The sequence below is a fragment of the Bactrocera tryoni genome, chromosome 3 (assembly GCF_016617805.1).
Source record: "Bactrocera tryoni isolate S06 chromosome 3, CSIRO_BtryS06_freeze2, whole genome shotgun sequence".
Classification (NCBI taxonomy): Eukaryota; Metazoa; Arthropoda; class Insecta; order Diptera; family Tephritidae; genus Bactrocera; species Bactrocera tryoni.
The window spans coordinates 62,140,132-62,163,262 of NC_052501.1; the positions used below are offsets into that span (position 1 = coordinate 62,140,132).

General features: G+C 34.2%; 1 protein-coding gene across 3 annotated transcripts; it reads left to right on the plus strand.

Moving 5' to 3' along the window:
* Window positions 1–7,772: 7,772 nt before the first annotated feature.
* Window positions 7,773–21,468, plus strand: LOC120771007 (glutathione S-transferase S1). Of its 3 annotated transcripts, none has more exons than XM_040098770.1 (6): window positions 7,773–7,875; window positions 7,963–8,021; window positions 19,294–19,568; window positions 19,684–19,863; window positions 19,927–20,060; window positions 20,962–21,468. In XM_040098770.1, the coding sequence occupies exons 3-6, from the start codon at window positions 19,325–19,327 to the stop codon at window positions 21,127–21,129; spliced, it is 726 nt and encodes a 241-aa protein (XP_039954704.1). In that variant the 5' UTR covers window positions 7,773–7,875; window positions 7,963–8,021; window positions 19,294–19,324; the 3' UTR covers window positions 21,130–21,468. The 3 variants fall into 3 exon arrangements, with proteins under 3 accessions (XP_039954704.1, XP_039954706.1, XP_039954705.1); XM_040098772.1 differs by having other exon boundaries at window positions 7,774–7,875; window positions 19,684–19,851; window positions 19,918–20,060; XM_040098771.1 differs by lacking the exons at window positions 7,773–7,875; window positions 7,963–8,021 and adding an exon at window positions 8,658–8,679.
* The last annotated feature ends 1,663 nt before the right edge of the window (window positions 21,469–23,131 follow it).

The following is a 23,131-nucleotide window of genomic DNA, read 5'->3' on the forward strand; positions in this document are numbered from 1 at the left end:
TAAAAATCTATTCAGATATTTTAGAAATTATCTCAATAGATTTTTGAGATCGAATCACCATAGCATATACCATAGCTGCCATACAAACAATACAAACCAAAATCTTATAAAGAAAGAAAGAAAAAAGATTATTCTAAAGACCTTTTTTTGTTTCTGGAGGGTATTCTAGCTTCGATGCAACCGAAGTTAACCTGTTTTCTTGTTTTTGTTTAAGTTATTCAAAAATATTTTTTTAGTTCATGTGGCAACTCTATAATCATTTTATTTCACAAATGATTTATTTCTTGTCGAATTAAAAATATTTAGTAGTTTTTTCTTAAGTACATATAACTTTTTGATTTTTCTTCGGTCGGAATAGAGACTACTCCTACACTAGAAATGTACCCAACTTGGTGGAGGGTCCTTTTTATTTTAAATATTTGGAAAGACATCTACTAAACTGCTCGTGCTAGTGGCGTGGCTAGGGGTGGCCGCAGGAGGCCGCCGAGCGCAACGTCTTGGGGGCGGCAAAACGATCTTCGCTGTTTTTTAATATTCAGAAAAATCCTTCAACAAATTTCTTTACAAAATTTATTATAAAAGGTAAAGAGTTTTACACTCACAATGTAATAATCAGAATAACAATGAAAAATATTAATTTTTACTCGAATACTCTTCAGTCTTTGAATTTGTCTTATATCTTTTGGCTTGTATCTTTCTTAAAAATAGTAGTAGAACTTAAAGATGCACTTTTCTAGCTTTGTCTAGCGACGTGTCACTCTCACAGTTACCCTATGCTTTGAATGTAACAAATACTTTTATTTCTCCAAATTTTCAAAAATGGTATTTAAAAACTCCAATTCGGCCAAAAATTCCTACAAATTGTGTCAAAAGTGTACAAGAAATAGGGCGAAAATGGGTTTTTTCTATGGCTTTTAATAAGATGTAGATCGAAGATATTTTGTAAAAATTCACTTTTGTTCGAACCATCTCATGAAACTTGTAGGTAGGTAGATAAAGGGGGGCGGCAGAATATCCTTCGCCCCGGGCGCCCGAAATTGTAGCTACGCCACTGGCTCGTGCAGTATTGAAAATTAATTAGGCAAATCAGCAAATGCCTCTGAGATTAAGATGTAATTTGCGCTCTTTAAAGCGACACCTAGCGTTCAATAGCAACAAGCCTCAATGAAACAAAGCTATATTATAAAGCTCATTAAAGTAGAGACAAAAAAGCACATGCCAAAGCTTTCCAACGAAAAGTTTATTTGAGTAAACAGTTATTTACAAACATTTAAATAAAGTGATTACCAGCCATAACAAAATCTTGGATACTCTTTCGTGTAGGATCTATTAAAAGGTGCGATTTATAAAAGTGTACTTTCCACAAACCAGTAAATTACATACATACATACATAGTATGTAGATAGAAGGGAGAACCTATGTATTTAAACTACTTTTGGACTTAAAAACATTGCCGAAACACGGAAAACACAACACTCAGCTGGACAACAAAATAAAAAAATCTCTTAATTGGCGCGTCAAACATCAAGCAGCGAGTAATTTCATCGCCTTTTATTACTCTAGATAATGACATACATATGTATAAGGGACCCCTGGCCATAATATCAAAAAAAACTTCATCAATTATAGCTTACAGACAATTGCTGCTTCTCTTATTATATCGCCAAAGCTAAACCAGAAATTGTCTACATATATATTTTCCTCAGTCCTGCAAGAATGGAAGAATAAACCAAGCCAACTCTACAGAGGTTTTCTTATTGCTGTTGCAAATACAAAATAAAATTTTGAGGTGTGCTGTCAAGTAAAGAGTTATTCGTAGGATAAAAATAATAAAAATACGGATATATACCGGTTATTTAGACAACTTGATCTTTAATCACGCTTTATAATAATCGATTTCCCAAATTTTTTTAGTCGTATGGTTTTCATTGGAGCAATACTACTCGGAGGTGATCTTTTAAACAGCTGTTACATGATTTACTCCGGAGCAATGTTTATAAATTTATTGCCAAAATAGGAGTTCGGTTCGCACGATGCAATATTCGGCCGACATAGCTGTTCAGCAGAGTCTGTAATTCGGACAACCATGGATCGAATTTACACCACTTTCAGTGGATAATACACATTCTCAGAGACGCCGCGCAGTTAGCACCGAGGTCACTTGTTGCTGTGGTGAATCTTGAAGAAGATCGAAAGGAGTCCATCCGCATTGGCGCACTTGAACCTGTGTCCATCATTTTTATGGAAGATTTTGTGGAAGGATCTTGGTTTGGACGAAACGAAAAACTCAACTCGTGCAACAATTAAAGCCGAACGACCATCAAGCAAGTCGCACGTTCGGTGAATGGATCCAAATGGCCCCCAATCCCGTTGCTCAAAAAAATGAAACTCACTCCTAATTGATTAAGTGCGTTAGTGAAGAAAATTGTCGCTAATGGAGTGATGGTAAGTAACAAGTAACAGTCAATGAGGAATACTCCCTTCTTTCTTTATAGCCGAGTTAACAACAGCGCGCGGCAGTCGTTTCTTATTTTCTTATTTCGCAATTTGGCGTCAATACGAAATACCAAATGTTGCTAGGTCTTTCTTCACCTGATCTCTCCAACACAGTAGAGATCTTCCTCTTCCTCTGCTTCCTCCGGCGGGTACTGCGTCGAATATTTTCAGAGCTGGAGTATCATCATCCATACGAACGGCATGACCTAGCCAGCGTAGCCTCAGTCTCTTAATTCGCAGCAATTAATCGCAATTGTGCAGCTCGTCGTTCCAATGCGACTGCGACATTCGCCGTTATCAATGCCCAAAGGACCATAAATCTTCCCCAGAACCTTTCTCTCGAAAACTCGTAACGCCGATCCATCATTTGTTGTCAATCTGCACCATATAGCACGACGGTGATGTTAAGTGACTTGTGGAATTTGATCTTTGTTCGAAAGAGGACATTACTTCTCAATTGTCGACTAAGTCCGAAGTTTCATCTGGTATGAAGAGTTATTCTGCGTTGGATTTCGAGGCTGATATTGTTATTGGTGTTAATACTGGTTCCAAGATCTTGGATCAGGAATACTATAGAGCCACGATTAATGACTTTTTCGTACCTGAATACGCGTTGTATTTCTATTTGAAAACCACATGTCTAAAAAAAGCACCCTTTACTTGCTCTCTCAACCGACAGTGCAATGGATAATACAGTATATAATATGACATTTTTTCAAATATTTTTTAGAAAAATACTGTCTCTTTCATTAAAAAGAAATGTGATATTGACGTTGGCTATATCAAACGGCCGTCAGCGAACCTCCTCATTTCCAAAGAATTGGCAATAGGAGTAGGAGGAAAAGTTAATAATAACTAACATATTTACATATGTATGTTGTTGTCACGAGCGCATGTCGGCACCTCTTGCCGACCATAAGGCTTTACGCACTAGAAATAAACAAACAAATGTAAAACTAAATCTATGTATATGCAAAGAACTGGAGCACTTATGGTTAATGTTTTGTTTATTTATTTCACGGAAGCTTTTTTATTTGAGAATATGTAAGCGACTGGCGAAGTATTGAAATAATACTTCTTATTTGCCTGCTTTTACCACCTGGTCAATATTTGTAAAACAGAGCTTGGCGAGACGGAAGGAGTCGCTTTATTTTACTCTTTACTTTATTCGATCGCCAAGTTTGATTTTATGTCCCGCTATTTGTTTACAAGTATCTGGCACACACAAAGTCGTATATATGTTTCACTTCATATACTTTAGCATCTTCAACCTTCTTAGGTATCAGTAAACTTAACTAAATTTTTTCTGCTAAGACCTTCTAAATCCAGAAAACCAGTTTTACTCCTATTTTTCTTTCAATCTCTGACTTTACACTAATTACCAACCACATTCTTGGGTTCAAAGTTTTTGGGAGCGTTTGTTTTTTTAGCTTATTAAGGAGTGTTCGCGACAGATCTTCAAATTACACCTCTAGTTTCAAATGCTGTGTCGACTGTCGAGAAAGGTGAGCTCTCAATACATTGTAGAAGGATCTACGTGGAAGAAATACATATTTTTAAAATAAATTGTCCTTAAGCTAAGTAAAAGTAACCAGAGTATATAAAAATATATTAATTTAAGTTTACCAACCCTTCAGAGATAACTGAAAATTCCTCCATATGTATATACTATATCAACTTTTCTAAAAACCAACAAAGATCGAAGGTACATACTTTTGACAATTCATCTCACTTAGAAAATGTTACAAAAGTACTTGAAAGTAAGAATGCAGGTGCTGTGTACTGGTAGTTCTGCTCCCTAAGATAGCTGAGACCATAGTATCAGAAAGTAAGATTGGTTTCCGTACGAAGAGAGATTAGCCTTAAGGTCGGAGTATCGTGCTCTTTTTTTATCGAGCATAGTCGTGGATGAGCTCCTTTAGTTGCTAACCAACATAGGAAGAGGGAAGTACAATAACTTCTCTGCGATATCATGTAAGAGGTTAGCAAAGCGATATGAAGAACAGTTGATCTAAACATCAAGGTATCGAAAAACACCATCGCCCAGTTTACCAAGAGAAAATCTCTACTGGGTGCAAGTATACTAATGCTTAGCGGAAAAGAGTTAGTGATGACAAATGAGGCTAAATACCTAGGCCACCCTTCAGATTCCACTTTTTGGAATGTAATATTGTAATAAGCCGAGATATATGTATGTAAATTTGCATCTATTATAAGAACTGAATAAAAAATTGTTCGACATAATTTTGTAAACGGTCGAAGCTAGAAATTTATAACTTGCACCCCAACCGTTTAACACCAAAATTATTTGTGCGATTTATTAAGTCCATGTTATATCAATTTTTATATCGTGAAGCTGCTCCTTTGGAAAAGTATTTCATTTTTAATATTCTCAGTATCGATGTTTTTTTAATTCAAACATTTTTGAATTTAAGAAGTGCTCCGAATTTGTGCCGTCTAACTTTCTCTGAAATCGCTCCAAATTTCGTTATTTCTCCAATTTTTTTATATGTAATATGCGAGGTAAATATGTTAGAGGTGAATTGTAGTTTGAACATTGAGCCAATGACGCGATTGGTAATGTCTTGCACAAAAAATTTATAATTTTAAGTAAAATCGAGTCATACTATAAACACTGCCAGCTGCAGCGGATTACTTTTGTTTCCACGATGCTTCAGTAGCTCTGATAACTTATTCTTTCACCTCACTTAAAAAATCTTCTTTGGTCGCTTCAACGATTCGAATCTTTTAGAGTAACAATAATAAAAAAATAGTAACAATTAAAGGAATTCATAAGATGAATATCGAAATTCATTTTGTACCAATTACTATTACTATTTTTAAATAATTTCTTTATTAGTTGGAAATATAATCAATTTTTTTTACTTATCTTATTAGTAAGTTATTATTCTAAAGTGCTTGTTATCAATAGTTATCAGATTAGTCAGGGTAACTTTTTTCTTACCTGTAGATACTTTTCCATTGGTTAACAGATATTTCCTTTATCTCATGAATCATCAAAAATTTAAGTTCTCAATGGTGAAATCAATTTCTGGACATTTCTTACACTTAGAAAAATATATTAGCATAAATATTAAAAACACGTTTTTTTAATTCTAAGTGATTACACTGGCTTCCAGTAGATTTGTTGCCATGGATGTAAGATTTATTTTGGATATATAGTATTTATGAACCTATCAATGATTTTTTTTAATTTTTGTGCTCGTTTATTTTTAAATCCGTGTTTCCATTTTACATTAAAAAATCAGAAATCATGAACATAAAAGATATATGTATTTATAATGTTAGCTTTTTTCGAAAAAATCATGTACTATACATACATCGAAGTAATCAGAGATAAAGGTCGAAAACATATGTATTTATTCTATAATTTTTCAATTGACAGTCTGTTTTTGAAGACCAGCATTAATCTGTCATAATGAGCCGATCCTATCAACCTTGTTATCACTTATAGATCCTGAGGAAATGGCTCTACCGATTCCACTTCATTATTTTCTAAATTATCCGAAAATGTATCCAGATGATTACGGAAAAAGTCTGATTTGAAACTCATAATTGCTCCTACAGCCGGAAAGTTTATCAGCATATTTTTCACTATTTCTTCATAAATTGATTCTTTATGGTCACCCAGAAATTTTTTCGACTATCAACACAAAACTTTTTCAGGCTTCGATTTCTGGAAGAGTTATAACCTTGATAAAATCAATGTCTTTCTCAATTGCCATATTTGAGAACCATCAAAGTTTCCATACTAACCTTGGAAAAATTTCTACAATCAAGTTAAAAAAAACTCCCTTCGAGTCCAAAGCTTTGACAAATTACTTTATCTGTTCTAACTTGAACACATTTTAAACTGAATTCATATTTTAAAAATAAATTGGTTAGATGTTTCACCCTAACTTTCACTTCCTTTGAGAGACTGATTTGATTTTTGGGAATTCGGCGACTTCATTATTTCTGGGGACATGCGAATTACTTTTGGCACATATAGGGAGAATTTCATTGGCTAAACATGACATTTCGTTGACTGTAAGTCTAGATAACTCTATGTTGATCTTTATTAAGACATTCCACATGATTTTTCGATTATTTTCGCTAAGTATGTAGCTTGAAGAAAGAGGTTTAATCACACATGATCACAAACTTTTTTGTATACCCTGAACGGGATATAAGTATTACGTTTGTCACAATGTTTGTAATCTATATACCTAGAAGGAAATATGTGTTTAAATGATTTAGCGATGTCCGCCTGTCTGTCTGTATATACGGGATCTAGTCCTTCAGTTTTTAAGATATCGATCGGAAATTTCGGCACACGTTCATTTCTCCCCAAGAAGCTGCTTATTTGTGAGAACCGTCGATATCGGGCCACTATAGCATAAACCTGTCATACAAACTGAACGATCGAAATCAAATACTTGCATGGAAAACTTTTTCATTTGAAGAGATATGTTCCAAGGAAACAGTACAATATTCGGGGAAATTGCACAGATCGGAAAACTATAGCATGTAGTTGCTATTACAAACTTAATACTCGGAGTCAAGTTCTTGTAAGGAAGGGTATTATAGCTTCAGCGCAATCGAAGTTTACGTTTTTTCTTCTTTTTAAAGAAGGTTAATAGAAGTAATAATAATAATATTCGATTGATAACTATAATTGTAATTATTATTTCTAATTAGATGTGAATTAAATTATAATGCAAGTTAACTCACCTTTTTTATTTATTTTTGTTTAAATTAAGAACTTCTAATAAACAATTTTTATTTATTTTATTATCTTTTGGTCATTTAATTTAAATTGTCAATAATTTTTCTCAGTGTGCAAAAGCAAACCCTTCCAACATACTGGAATTTCTAAATTTTTCACACGCGGCAGTTAACTTAGGTTTATGCTCAATACGCTCAGCACTTGACAACTACTTTCGCTCTCCAAAGCAGTTATGCGCCACTACGGCTAGCTGGGATCCCCCTGTGCGCCTAGTTACAGTAAGACGTCATATGTCTACATAAACACGCGAATAGTTGCTCTTCCAGAGCAACCTTCGTCTTCCAAACCTTCTTAGCGCAAACCGCACCCAACAGATCTCCCATACTCCACCCCGAGCGCCACTGCAGCGCTGTGCTCCCGAATAGCGCGCAATTATTTTGCCGGTTGATTGCTGCACGCTGTTTGCCGGTAGCAACGCGCTCACCGTTTCATACTCGTAGCTGCCGGCAAAATGCTTGTCGGCTGCGATGCGGCGCGCTCTGCTCAGCGTATTTAAGCGCTGAGCGCACCACCCAACCTTCGTAGTCTGTTCAGAAACACTCGTAGGTTCAGCTGTGCAGTAGTAAAAGGCTTCAGAGGATTCGGTTAATGTGCGTTCATAGCTTCAATAAAGATTTCTGCTTTTCCAATTTGATTCAGCTTTTAATTTGTAATTATTTTTTGAATGTTTTTTGTAGTTTAAAGAAAAATTTAGAGCAAATTAAGTGAAAACGTAATTCGATAATTTGGATTTAAGGTAAGATAATGCTGAAATAAAAGACATAATTTATGGAAAATAAAAATGAACAAAATGCTTGTTGCTGGAGTGCAGCGCTGTCTTGCAGACCTTAAAAATCATAATTAATAAAGAGTTAGTTTATAAAAAAAAATATTTTAGCATTCAAGCAGACAGTGTTTAATGATGTAATATTACTAAGCAGAAAACGAAAAAAAGAAAGAAATTATTTACTTTTTGGCGAATTTATTTTTATATTTTCGAAATCGAGAAAGTGTGTTCGAAAGCTATTCTAACCAACAACAATTTGAAACAATGAAAGGAACTCGTTGTAAGTCAATTACTAGGAGTGCATGTGTGTGTATGTGTGCCTGTGGGCGTGTGTGTGTGTGTACCTACTTGAAATTGATGTCAATTCGAAATTTATAAAAAGCTTACACCATCCACCAACTACCAACTGCAATTGTGTACAAAAACAGTGTTTGTGCAAATTGAAATTTCGATAATCGAACTCAATTGATTCCGTGCAGCGCTAGAACGTATCAGAAAAAAAAGCAAAAAATGCGATACGCCTGAGGCAGCAAAGGTAACGTCTAAATAGTCGCACGCATTTTAGTGCAGTGGGCGCGTGAACGTGAACCGAGTGCGATCTCAAAACTGTTTCAGGGACAAGCAGCGAGTAAGTTCGAAATTTTTGCTAAAACTACATATATATACAAATATGCTCCATAATTTCAAAAGGGTTTACAAAAATAATATTTCAAAATGCAAAAAATGAAGTTGGTGCTTTCTTGTGATTCGAAAATTCTTTTTAATGTGGGCGTGTATCCAGTAAACAATTTTTGTCGAAACTCTAGCTGAATTACGTTGTGTTATCAACCTAAAATTACTGATTATACAATATGTTCGTAATATAAAATTGGCCGCTGATAAGTAGTACTAGTGGTGAAATAGCAATTCCTTATCGGTCATTCAGTTCCTGCTGATAAATAGCAGCTTTGAGTTTGCTAATATTCAAAGATTCGAAAGATCAAAAAATATTTATTATTTTATAACTAGCGAATTAGGCTGTCAAATTGTTCGAAAAATCATTAAAATTAATTTTTTTTTTTGTTTTTTTTTTTGAAAAACAAATTATATTCAATGCTTTGTAATAAGTATTTAAATTTTTTTTTTACAATTGAGTACAAATTGAGCTTACAAAATGTTCCTCAAATCGTTCTGAATTTAATTTTTACTTTCAAATAGAAATTAAATTAAGTTGTGCCAATGTTCGAAAATTATAATCAATTTTTTTTTAGAAATGAGTTCAAATAAGGTTCCTAAAATATTTCTCAAATCGGTAATCTTTTAAATGTTCAGTTAAATCGAAATTAAATTAAGGTGTATGAATGTTCGAAAAATCAAAATTATCTTTTGTCTTAAAATTGAGTTCAAATAAAAATCATAAAATGTTCTTCAAATCGGTTAATTTTTAGATTTTCCCTAAAATCGAAGTTAAATTAAGTTGGACGAATGTTCGAAAATTAAAAATTTAAAAAAAAAATTAATATTTTGCTTTAATCGAAGTCAAACTAGGCATTGTGAAATTTTGAAAAAGTTATAATAGTTTCTTCTTTATTTAATTTTATTATTTTACTGAAAATCGAAAATAAATTAGATGGTGCACATGTTCGAAACATCGAAAGTTTCCTCTTTTTTTTATTAGTTTAGTTTTTGTAATTTCTTTAATTTGAAGCTAAATTCGATTATTCTTTAATTTCTCCTTACAATCGAAAGTAAATTATATTATGTGAATGTTCGAAAAATCGAAATTCACTTCTATATGAATTTTGATTATTTTTCTTTTAAAACGAAATTAAACATGTGCATGATATGTTCGAAAAACTTAAAATCATTACTTATATATTATAATTTAAAAATTTTCATTAACTCGAGTGTATGTTGAAGATTTATCAAAAATAGTTATACATACATATGTATGTACATATAGAAAGTATTTATTATTATTTGAACTTAAGTGAATCAATTAACTTTGAAAATGAAACTAATGCAATTCAAATACTGATAAGAGTCTGAAGAGTTTATTTTAATGCTATTCTAACCCTTAACAACAAATAATTAAGTTTTCCGGGTTGTGTACTTCAGTCCGGCCTCGTGCTGCCACTCATCAAAATATGATAATATTTTCCACACAAGTGCGCTATCACAGTATACCTAGGTAGTTTACAGTGCATTGTGAAACCTTGACATATTTTATAATTTGGCAACCGATCTTCATATATATGTTTTGTACTACAAAATTTTTGATTTTTCATTCAACCGCTACTTCATTTTTAAACCGCTACTCTCACTAGAATTCAGAAAATACTATTTTACTTATACTTAGCTCGTATTCACATGTTCGCCTAAGCTAAATAATGTGAGTCCGGCATGTTGAAGCATCTACATCTAATTTTCTTTATTACTTAAATAGATAGATATTACTCTGTAGTTTTTCTAATGCAACGGTATGTGCGAGAAGCATGTTTTTTTTTTGTTCCTGTTATGCTTTTCTATGCGTTTCAATATGCACTTAGCCTGCAGTCAAACTTCGGAGACTGGCCAATCGAACACGTAACTGGTATAAAGCAATTGGAAAAGATTCCACAATTGGAAGAATACTGCGAGATTGATAAGTTCTCCACAAACTCTTTAGCAATGTTTTCTACCGGAAAGTTAAATATAAGTTTCACACGTTTCATATAAGCTCATAAAGTCGTAACGAACCGAAAAGATAGTGTTGGGAATTGTAATTGCGTAAACTCATTTTTATATGTAATCCAACAATAATATTTTGAACAAGTGTAAAAATTTATGTTTTTTTGATTTTCCGTTGCCTTAAGGCAAGTTGTGAGTCGCCTAAATGTTTTGAAAAAATTGCTTATCTCAGACAAAGCAGTGATAGGGAGTGTCGAAACGAAGACGTCGAGCATAATTTAACACCTGTATCACTGCTTTTTTTTTTTTTAATTTTAGCAGCTATTCAAGCACTTTCTACGCAACAGTTTGTCCTCCAATTCAGCGTGCGCCTTCCTTATACAGCACACCTGGCAGCATGCCCACTAAGTCAGCAATGTGCAGTTATATTTTTTTTCAATTAAATTCGAAAGCAATTTCGAAATATCCGTTTCCAACTGACAGTTGCATTTCGAAAATCATCAATCAACTATTTAATTGACCGCTGGCTTAGTGTTAAAGCCGAAGTAAAATTTGTAATAAATATATAATAAAGAAATATGCATGTACATATGTATGTTTTCGAAAGGGCGCAGGAGCATCGAAATTGCGCTAAATTAAATTTAAATCACTTCACAATAAAAGTCAATTTAGCATTGCAAATTGTTACTAATTCAATTTGTCGGCGCTCGACTCTCGCTGGCGCATTTAATTGGATTGAATTTATTTTTATTTTTGCGGTTTTTCGTTAAATTTAAATTGCACAATGCACACGCACACACACACCCATGTGAAAGCGCGCCTTCGTTGATTCATTGCAGAAACTATTTAAATTTGCTTTTCTTCTTTTAGTCTTTTGTTGTTGCCTAATCTCAATTAGCTGTTTATTACAATTTGGCATATGTTTCGCGTACTTTGTTGCTATTGTTGTTGTTGGCGGCATTGATTGTTTGTTTAACGCAGCGCTAATGGGCGTATTAACTGATGATATAGAATTCTATGTGGGAAATTCGGTTCACTTGTTGCGCACTCATGCATATGTATGTATGTACATTAGAGTGGGTCGATTTTTTCTATAAAATAAATAATACGGAGCATTCTGAACAATTTGCTTAATGGACTATGTTGAAACCGGTTACGAATCAGCGATGTTTTGGCTCCTATTACTTCTGCTATCCAGTTGGTCTAGCTATAATGGCTAAGTTCAACTTGCCGAAATTCTAGGGATTCTTACTGGTTGCTGTCCAAGCGATATCGCTATTCATGCGATAAAGCTAAAACTTTTCAGGCAGAAGTTCTCAAAGTTTTATGGAGCTGAGGCTGAAACATCCAGCCACTTTCTCCTTTATTGCTGAACTTTTGCAAAACTGAGGTTGAAACATTTCGACAGTCTTAACTTCAGCGACCCAAATGACATAGGCGAAACTGACATTAGCATTGACCACAGACATGTGATAAGCTCAAAGTGTTATCTCGATTTGTAAGAGTCTTATAATCTATTATGTAAGAGTTACAGACCAGCGTTCTAACCATTCCAAGTGAGATCTTTGTTACGATCGAACTCTTAACCTAACCTAACCCAGCATAACTGAAATCGATTTCTTGAACCGATTTGGGTTGAGCTCACGACACTTCGTCACCGTAAGAGTGTTTAAGCCATATTCAAGTTTTATACAATGAACTTTATTGTAATAGTCCAAGTCCGTTTTCGACTTCTTGTTACGGTAAATAGTCTTGCTTAAGCTAGCCTACCGGGATCTGGATCGATGAATCCCGACGTAAGAACACAGAAACATATTAACATTTCTTACAAATACATCGACATAAAAACTGAATTTCTTGATCTCAATTTACTCATCATACATTCGGTGGCGACTTCAGACCTAATAAAGTGTTAATGTGTAGTTTTCATAGAACTGTCGATCTGAGCTTTGGCTTAACACTGTAAGTTTGGAGTTCATATAGATACGATCAGTTTAGAAAGAACACTCGATAGTATTTAAACATCAGCAATCAACCAAAGTTGAGCTGCGTTCAATGAAGTTAAGTGGTGATTTAAAAAATTCTACAGAACTTTTCGTGGGATTTCAGATCAAAGAACAAATAATTTCCTCCAAAGTAGTGATTTTATAGTTAGAATATATCCCCCAAACCCCAACCACCTGAAAATTATCAATTTCCATAAAAAAAATTCAATGAAGTCACCGACAGATATGGATAGAAATTCATTTTTGGTAAATATTTACTTAAGGCTTGTGAGAAAATTTTTGAAGCTAGACTTTTTCAACGCCATAGTTTGCAGTAATTCGCACATTTTAATTATTATGCTCTCTCTTTTTTGTGATTTCTCAGTTTAACACCTTATATTTGAGATTTCAGCGGTCTTCGCATTCACTTAAACGCCTGTTGCTTGAGTTCGTTTGCCCCTTACCACCATCCACATTGCTGCGCCGAGTCTGCCACTTTCCTCCATTACTTATATTCCCTGCTTCGAAAATTCGGCGTTGACCGCCAAAGCACAAGCACGAGCATTCCTGCCCGTTTAACCGGTTTAAACATTTACCGGCAAATGTTGTTTTTTTTGGTTTGCTCGCTACCGGCTACTTAAGCTTTGTTGCTGCAACACTTTATCGGCTTTTCGAGGCTTAGTCACTTTTCCGCCAAGACACGTTGCGCACGCTTGTGGCTTGTTTAACTCGCTTACCACAACTGTACCTACATATGTGTGTGTGGCGTTGGCGTGTTGCAAGCAAATGCTAGTTAATGCAACCACACCTCAAATCATGCCGACTCACGCCTACCCTCCCGCCAACCGCCGCCAACCACTCTTCACTCAAGATACAAAAGTAGTGGCAGCAGATTGATTTCGCTTGGCAAATTTTTGTCGGTTGTTGCTTGTGCCGTTTACCAACGCGTTGCATCGAATTTCATGCTATCTGCCGGCGGAAGGCAACAACAACAACAGCGCGCTGCAAAAGCAATGATGCAGAAGAAAGCGCCAACGCCCTAAATTCAACCGCAAATGCAGTCTTGTTGTCGATGGCGCTGTGTTGTTGGAGCGGGCGCGAAGTTTGGGCATAGCAACAACAACAAGCAGCGCCAGCAAAGGCGGCTTGTAATATGAGTAATATTAGCGCATTTAACCGCTTGCCGGCAGTAGGCGCAGGCCTGACTTTCCACAGACTTGCCAATACACACACACATACACAAACATATATGCATATCTGTATATATGTACACACACTCTGGCAACGCGACAAAACTAATTCCGGTGATACTTCAAACAAACTGTACTAAGCCGTTGCCGGGCCGGCTGCCGTTATGGCGACAGTTTAAGCGTCGGCGCGCCGGTTAAACGCTCGCTTATTGCATTTATTTCCTTCTTTGTGCGCTTTGCACGCCGCACTCGTGCGCTTGCTTGTAGCGTGGGCGTTGCTGTTTATCCAAGCCGAGCTGGTTTGTTGTTTGGTTGCCACTGCCGTTGCTTTGGTGCATCGGTTTCGCCCGATTTGGTCTGCCTGCTCGCATTCCAAGACGCATTAGGCGTATTTCCTCAATCCCCAAACATTGCGCGGTTGCAATTAAACGCCCACCACTGCCTCACACAGCCATACACACACTTTCCAATATTCCCTCTTCCCGCACCGATCATCATCGGGACCCCACTTTGCCACACAACAACCATAGTCCGGTTTGTGGTAATTAAGCTCGTTTAGCAATTCTTGCAAGAATGTGTTAATTTATAGTTAAAAAAACCGTTACCCAAAGAGTTGTTTTAAATTACCAAGTACTTAATAATAAACTGCAGCAAAGAGCGGATGTTATTAAAAAGTATACATACATATGTTTTCCAACAAAAAGTATATACAAACAGGCATACTCGTATATTATATTATAATATACATAGATTTAATTGCTCGCAAAATGCCTTGACTTTGCCACTCAAATAACTGGTTTACGACATAAATTCATTCTCAATTACTTAAGTTCCAACTGCCTAATATTTGCATGCAAATGAAGTATGAAACTCTTGAATTACCGAAGATGGACCTGTTTGTTAGCATACACATGTTTGTGAATCAAGTTGAGTGGCTATGAAACAGGTTCCAAATGTTTTTTCTTTCATTGGCGCTTGTTTAGAATTCGAGTGGTTTCGATAAGACTCAAAGTGATAACAGTAGCAACTGAGTAATTAAGACTTGATTTCGCGCTGAAGCGAATATTTTTATGCTCGCTTTAAAATAGTTTCTATAGTAAGCACCAGGAATAATGGGATGCCCAACTCTCCTGTCACTGGAAATGTGAGAGCCGCTCACCTACCGAACTTTGACAGTTGACTGGATTGGGTAGGTTATAAATATATGTGAACGGAGGAATTTGTTGTCGCCGTTCAAGATCGCTAATAAAAATTTAAAACAATGAAAATCAAAGAAAATGCGAAATTTAAATATATTTCATGAAACAATTTGTAATTTGATGCATAATAGAATTAATTTTTTATTACAAATGATTAAAAACATTTATTAATTGAGACTAACAGGCTTAATTCACCTTATTAAGTATTGAAAGATCGAAAGTCAGTTGTTTTAATATACCATAAAATCATAAAAAAGGAATTAAGTAGTTTCGCCATATATTAAAAGTCCAATATATAATAATTTGCAATCGTAATAAATGTTGGGTATTTTAATTTAAAATGCCCAAAAATTCTTATTTTGTTCGATCTGGCCATAATGGAAAATGTTATAAAAAAAACGCTTATTTTGAGGCGCTCTCACACTGGAATAAGTTGGGCATCCCAAAATAACCGAAAACACGAAATTTCGTCTAAATTGTAGAGTAGTAAGATTTCTGGCAATATTTCTGAAATAAACTTAAGTATTTTTGTGCCCGGTTTCACAGTCCATACTTATGTTGTACTTAAGATAAAACAGGAAAATATTGTTTTACAGTTCATACTTATGTAATGCTTAAGTACTGAAAAGGGGAGACTTAAGCAGTGCATAAATAACAGCTGATTTTTGTTTTGAATTTGCTTTGAATTTTCAGCGACATCTTTCGTAGCGTAGGGCAAGTGTCCGCTCGTTTGCACTCAATAACAGCTTATACTTTTCTTTCAGTTCCCATAGGTGCTCCGACTCGCTAGTGATGAAATTTGGGGTTCTTTTGTTGTTTTCATCAATTTTTGATATAATTTTCCTCGCAAATTTATGTATTGTCTGTTATAATTTAAATATTTCAAACATATTTTTATGAATGACATTTGTAAAACATATGTTGCCCATAACGTTGCCATATATCATAATAAAATTTTATAGAAATTGAGCATTGACTGAAACGCAAACGACCACTCAGTTTGCAACAATACTTAGCTAAGATTTTATTTAGGCACAACTTAAGTATGGACTGTGAAACCGGGCATTGGTCTCTGGGTCGTAACTTAAGCGGCATAGAAGAACCTTTCTCGGATATTATAGTTTTGAATCTTGTATCTTCATACATCTGTTTATCGTATATATTCATTATAAATATAATAATCATCCGTTGGATTACGCTTGGGATTAAGAGGTCGTAGTGGGATCTTTTTAGTAACTGTGGATCATGTGCTCGTAATGCAAAGTCCTATGATTTATCCGTTAGTAAAAAATACATTTAAAACACTCAGCCTTTCGAAAGTCCTTTATATAACATCTCAAGTTTCACTTTCTTACACCTAACTCAGAATCTTTTCTGAACTTTTGTTCTAATTTATTGTGCAATAGAATATTACCCCGTAGAGTAGCTGGCCTATGAGTTTTAAGAAAATTGGCAGTTAAAAATAATATTTCTGAAAAGTGTTGCCACCTAATTAAACAATGTATCCATCAAAATTGTTAGTTAACGAAAAAAATATTTAAAAAGATTTTACAAGTCTTACCACTCACAATATTTCCCACTAGATTTACCACCGGTTTAAATTTCTTTTTTTTTTAATAAATTAATCAAAGAGGAATTTAACAATATACATACATATGTACATAGGTATGAAATTCAACAAATTTTAAATAGAATGTTATAGGAAACATTTTAGATAAATGTTGCCACCTGTTTGATAATTTTAAATAATAATATATAAAATAAATCATAATGAGTATATGCATATCTCGTGATGTTTAATTAAACTGCAACAAGTATTGTCGAATAAGGTTGCCACCTGTTTAAGATTATTTTACATTCAATGCAAATGACAAAATAAACGAAATATTATAAAATTGATGTTGACCTAGAAAATTTTAACAATAATTTATATTCGCGATATTTTTTACAAGTGCAAAATTTGAGTAAAAAATCATTTTAAGATAAACGAATTATAAGAATAGGTGTAAACTGAAGGAGTCTATAAAGGCTTACAAACACAAATATTTTTGGCGTTGCCATATATTTGCAAACAAGTTTTCTTTCTACCCGTTCAGATATATTAATTAACTGTTATAATATGCTGATCAAACTAAACACGTTTGAAAAAAATTTATTTTTACGCAAAATTTCCATCTGTTTCAAAAATTTTATAATAATATTAATAAAAAATTTTACTCAAATATGTATGTACATACATATTGTACGTAACGGGGTTTTCAATAAGAGCGCTATAAAAGTACGGTTTGGCATATCAATGATATTCTTTATTCCCGTGAAAGTGCATTCAATGCCGTTATGTATGGAACTCTATTTCTTTTGCTTGGCCACCACGGGCACGCTTGCAAAAGCCCACACGCTGAAACCAATTTTCAACGATTTTTAAGCATAAATCGGCCCATATTGCTGCAATTTCACGTTTGATATTCGTACGAAGTTCATCAATCGTCGCTGGCTTATTGGCATAGACCATAGACTTGGCGTAGCCCCACAGAAAATAGTCTAACGGCGCCCCCCATCCCATTCACCGTAACTTGCCGGTCTTGATCATCACGGAAGAAGTACGGCCCCATGACGCCGCCCATAACCGCACCAAACTCTAATTTTTCAGGATGCAATGGTGACTCATGAAGTACGTGCGGATTGCTGCCTGACCAATTACGCTTATTGACGAAGCCATTCAGCCAGAAATGAGGCTTATCGCTAAAGATGATTTTTCAATGAAAACCGGGATAATTTTCAAGCGGCTTCAGTTCTTGCGTCAAATTGATTTTGTAAAGATTTAGAAAGACGTGCCAAGACCGTTTCGCAAAACGATGCCCTACGTTTGAGAACGACGTGTGAGAGATTGATTTTGCTCTTTCTCAATTGATGCGCTAGCGGCAGCAATATTCTCGACACTACGGGCACTTCTTTGTCTCGCTGGCACGGGAATGATTATGAAGACCATAAATTGGACGTAACGCTCTTAAAGTTGATGCTAACTCTGACTCCGAATTTCGATAGTAAATTTCTATAATTTCGACCCGTCGTTGGATCGCATATATTTTCATTATAAAATGGCAAACTTTACTGAAAAGAAATGTCAAAAGAGCGGGAAAAAATATGGCGCCGTTTGCTGCCCCTTTAAGTCTAGTTTGGTAGCGTCGTTTTAAAAAAACCCGTTACTACTACTTCGTAGATAAGAATATCCGATGTAATCCAGATGAATTTCGTTAATAATCTAACAGCTTAGATTTCAGATATATTATTGTCGCTAATCCATATGCTTCAGTTTTTATTTATAATCCGAGTTATTTCTTTTTATTAGAAGCATCATTAAAAAAACTTGATACCCCCCTGTTCAAATAAACATTGACGCATTTTTATCACATTTTATTATGTTTATGAGTGCTTTATCTGACAATTTATTATCACACATTACCAATGGGTTTACGCATATTGTCCGGTTAACTGGCAGGCGTCATATTAAGTGTACTTGTCTGGCAGAATATCTAATCTTATCTGCAATTTTAATGGGGGCACAAAACTATTCTTAACAGGAAATTAGATAGAATTAGACAAAAGTATGCAATAAATTGTTATAGTATTTTACAAACAACTGAAACCTTTTAACATTGGGAAGAGGAAGGAAAGAAGAAGAAACTCTCAGAAGCTGAAGAAATTCGATTAATCAAGCTGACAACTATATTTCAAAGCTATTTTTTTCATTGTCAGGATTCTAGTACCTGCTTGAGTCCCAAAAAGCTAAAGAAACTCGGTTAATTGAGCTATCCATTATAATACAAGACTATTTCTCTCCTGCGCGAGCACTATGTCTTTTATCCAGTTTTTTTTTAACTAATTCATATTTTAAACTCCACTCCATTGGAAAGACCAGGTGGAGAATGACCTGGCTGCACTTAATATCGTATTGTTGTCAACTCACCTATAACAACGGAAGCGGTGTCTACGCTATTTAAGAAGCAGAAGCAAACTTTAAACTCCCTTAAATTTATGTTAGAAAGTACATAGACAATTAAATTTTACACCACTTGACTTTTATTTGTAAATAAAATAATGAACTGCAGCGTTTTTTGTCACTCCAGCAATAGTAACAGAATTAACACGTGACGTTACATCAATCCAATATAATCACAAAAAATATAGTAAAATATTTATTCTCTTCATTTTCCCGTAGTTACCACAATCAATCAACAAATATATAAATAATGGCCGATGAAGCACAAGCACCACCACCAGCTGAGGAGGCGCCACCAGCAGAGGGTGCCGAGGGCGCGCCCGCCGAAGCGGCCGCTGATGCGCCACCAGCTGAACCCATCAAACACTCCTACACCCTCTTCTACTTCAATGTGAAAGCATTGGCTGAGCCGCTACGTTATTTATTCGCATACGGCGGCATCGAGTACGAAGATGTGCGTGTCACGCGTGACGAGTGGCCGGCACTCAAGCCGAGTAAGTAGTCACCATCAACCATTTTTATTAGCAGCAGTATCACTAATGCGTTTCCTCTCTCTCTTTCCTCATTTTTCTCTCTTCCTCACTTTGTCTCGCGGTGGCGTCTTCACAGCAATGCCCATGGGTCAAATGCCAGTACTGGAAGTTGATGGCAAACGTGTACACCAGAGCATTTCGATGGCCCGCTTTTTGGCTCGCACAGTTGGCCTGAACGGTGCCACACCGTGGGAGGATCTACAAATCGATATTGTTGTTGATACCATAAACGATTTCCGTCTAAGTAGCGAACAATGTGTGCGCTTGCATGTTGCATGTTGTTTTGATTAATTTTTATTTTAATCTATAGAAATTGCAGTCGTCTCCTATGAACCCGAGGATGATATCAAAGAGAAGAAACTCGTAACACTCAATACCGAAGTCATTCCATTCTATTTGGAAAAATTGGAACAGACTGTTAAGGATAATGAGGGACACTTCGCATTGGGAAAGGTGAGTCGAATCATTGTGAATCCCCAAAATGGCAAGGGAGTTTGATTTTTTCAGCTATTAAGACCCAGAATAGACTAAGTAAACAATTGGTAGATCTGTATAGTTTCAATTTCTCGAGTCATTTGTAGGTCTGGCTCTCGGATCTTTCAAACTTTTCTGTTTGAGAAACCCCTGATTTAAAATCGATTTTGAAAAGGTGTCTTTTTCGACACTGACCCACAACTGACTGAATTATACCACATACCGCACCGTAATGGCAAGAATATATCCGATTACACTCAATTAATCAAAGTACAAGTCAGAAATTGGAAATCATATAGCGGTACTTTTATGGAAATATATGTATTCTACAAAAATATCCAAGTATACCTTATTAAGTTGAAGCTATTTACAGTTCAGAAGACTCATATAACGGCCCTTTAAGGAAATATAATTAACAAAACTTTTGTAATTAGCATTAACCCAGGATAAAAGAACTTCCGACGGTATTCAAACCACACTACATATAGGACATTAATCTGACAATTATATGATTAGGTCACAAAATAAAAGAGATCAGAGGGTTCTAAAAACTTCGAGTTGCCATCAAAAGGTTGATGAATTCAATTGAGTCATACTTTATCAGCGTTTGCCGAGGGTCATTGAACCGATTAGTTGTTAATATACCAACTCTGAAAATAAAACATAGATCGAAGAGAGAGAGAGAGAAAGAGTGTGCAATAAGTCTGATTGCTTAAATAATTATTAATCGAGGGCCCAACAATTAGTACTCCACAGATCTACAGTTATTCTAAAAGAAAGCTTAGGATGGAATATATACAATTTAGTAAAGGAAAATTATGAAGACGAGAAAGGATATATAAGATAAATGTAATTTCTATAACACCAATATATATTTCAGATAACATGGGCCGATGTCTACTTCGCCGGTATCATCGATTACATGAACTACATGGTAAAGCGTGATCTGTTGGAGCAATATCCAGCGCTGAAGGCTGTCGTTGATGAAGTCAACGCATTGGAACCGATCAAGGCCTGGATCGAGAAGAGACCCGTGACTGAAGTTTAAGGCAAAAAAACATAAGAAATTAATAATAATTAAATGAAAGCTGATAGAATCTTGAATAACAACTACATAACAGCTGGAAGAGAGTCTTACTCCGCATAGCATAACTTAGCATAGCATAGGAAGTGCTAAACTAAACAAAATGGCGTGAGAAAGAAGAAACATATGCAAAACAGCAAAAAATACTATTCTAAACATCACATAAATAATATTTGTAGAAAAGCCAAGCTTTTTGAACACACACACCAACATATATACATTTTTACGGATTTCCATGATAGGCAACAACAATAACATTTAATAAAAAATAAAAAAACATCTTAAAAACAATATTGATCTACATGACACTTTGTTCCTTTTTTGTGTACTTTGTAACGGTAATTAATTGTGAACTAATATTATTATATAACGGGGAAGCAAATAATAACACAATTATAGCCAATAACTGTTTTTGTTGTACTAATAAACATTAACAATTATGTTAAAGTTGTTACATTATATTTTAGTTAGATAAAAAATGTGCATTAGTGTGGGGCATTTCAGGGAGGAGTTGGAAATACTGTTATTTTTTAATTTAACAATATTATTTTTCTATTATTATTATGAATTTTTTATATTATTTCTTTAATTTTTTATATTATTTTATTTCTTTTGTATTATTTTTATAACATATTTTCTGTTAATTAGTGTGACAAAAGTTCGTTTTACTATTGAGAATTCTAATCTATTTTGAAATTATGTTACTGAAATTTTCAATTTTTTGATAAATACTGGTAATTTTCAAATACCTCTATTAAAATGTCCGATTTTTAAATAAGCATTATTATTGCAAATCACTTTTCTTACGTAAACTAATGTTAAAAAATTTGGAAAATTAAATAGAAAAAAATATGGTAATTTTTTTTAATGATTTTAACTTTTGAAAATATTAAGTGGATAAATTGAAAATTTAGGTTATGTTATTCTTTACATACATACACATGCGCACTAAATTTTATATAACATTTTATATTATTTATTTTCTCTTATTTTTTATTTATTATTATATTAACCTTTTTTATCATAACATTTCTTCTATGGCAAATTAATTCCTGTGCAGCCTATAACACTTATACAACTTACATATTTCATTTTAAAGAAGTGTATTTCCATAATATTTTTGCCTCATTATTTTTAACTATTTTTAAACGCTATTTCTTATTAAAAACTATTTTTGTTGCATTAAAAATCAAATACTTTTAGTCTAAATTATAACTTACTAAATAATTCTCTTTGCATTCAATTCTCTAAGCACTCTAGCGCTCACTAAAACACCAAAAGCAAATTAAAGCTACAACAAATTAAAAAATAAATTAAATTGCTTAATTGCTTTTAGTGCTTAGTAAAATTTAATTAATTAGTTTTCTATAAAAAATAAAATTGAAAATTTTAAAAGTTTATTATAAGCGATAGGCTCCACAAGCAAAACAACTACAAAACAAGCTAAGCATGCACGCACAGTTATATGAATACACACATATGAACATACATATTTTATGTAGGTTTGTAATATGACTGCTTGCCTGCATGCTTAAACGCTCATACATACATAAATTAACATCTCCTTACGGGTTAATGATTTACATATATATTACTATTATTAATATAAAACATATATAAATAGATTGTACGCAAGTATTCTAGTGCCAACTTACAAAAAAAAATAATATTTTGATCCACATTTAAATTGTACTCTAATTTTAAACTAACAAACATTGCAAATGAACACACTTGAGTGTCGGAAAAAATTTGCAAAATTGCTAATAAAAATATAAAAAAAGCTCACCATTGCCACTATCAAAGAAGCACTCATTATCAGAAAATATTTTAAAATCGCAAACTCAAATTCAACCTCATTAAGCACTCACTCAATAACACATAAAATCAAGTGATTAAAAGAACCACAAAAAATTGCATCCAAATGCCAAAATTATTGCACCACGAACCAACGCAACTACAACGAGCA

Coding starts and splice junctions, on each gene's coding strand:
- LOC120771007 (XM_040098770.1), top strand. CDS start 19,325: ATGGCCGATGAAGCACAAGCACCACCACCAGCTGAGGAGGCGCCACCA. Junction 19,864..19,926: donor CCGTCTAAGTAGCGAACAAT/GTGTGCGCTTGC, acceptor TAGAAATTGCAG/TCGTCTCCTATGAACCCGAG. Junction 20,061..20,961: donor GACACTTCGCATTGGGAAAG/GTGAGTCGAATC, acceptor TATATATTTCAG/ATAACATGGGCCGATGTCTA.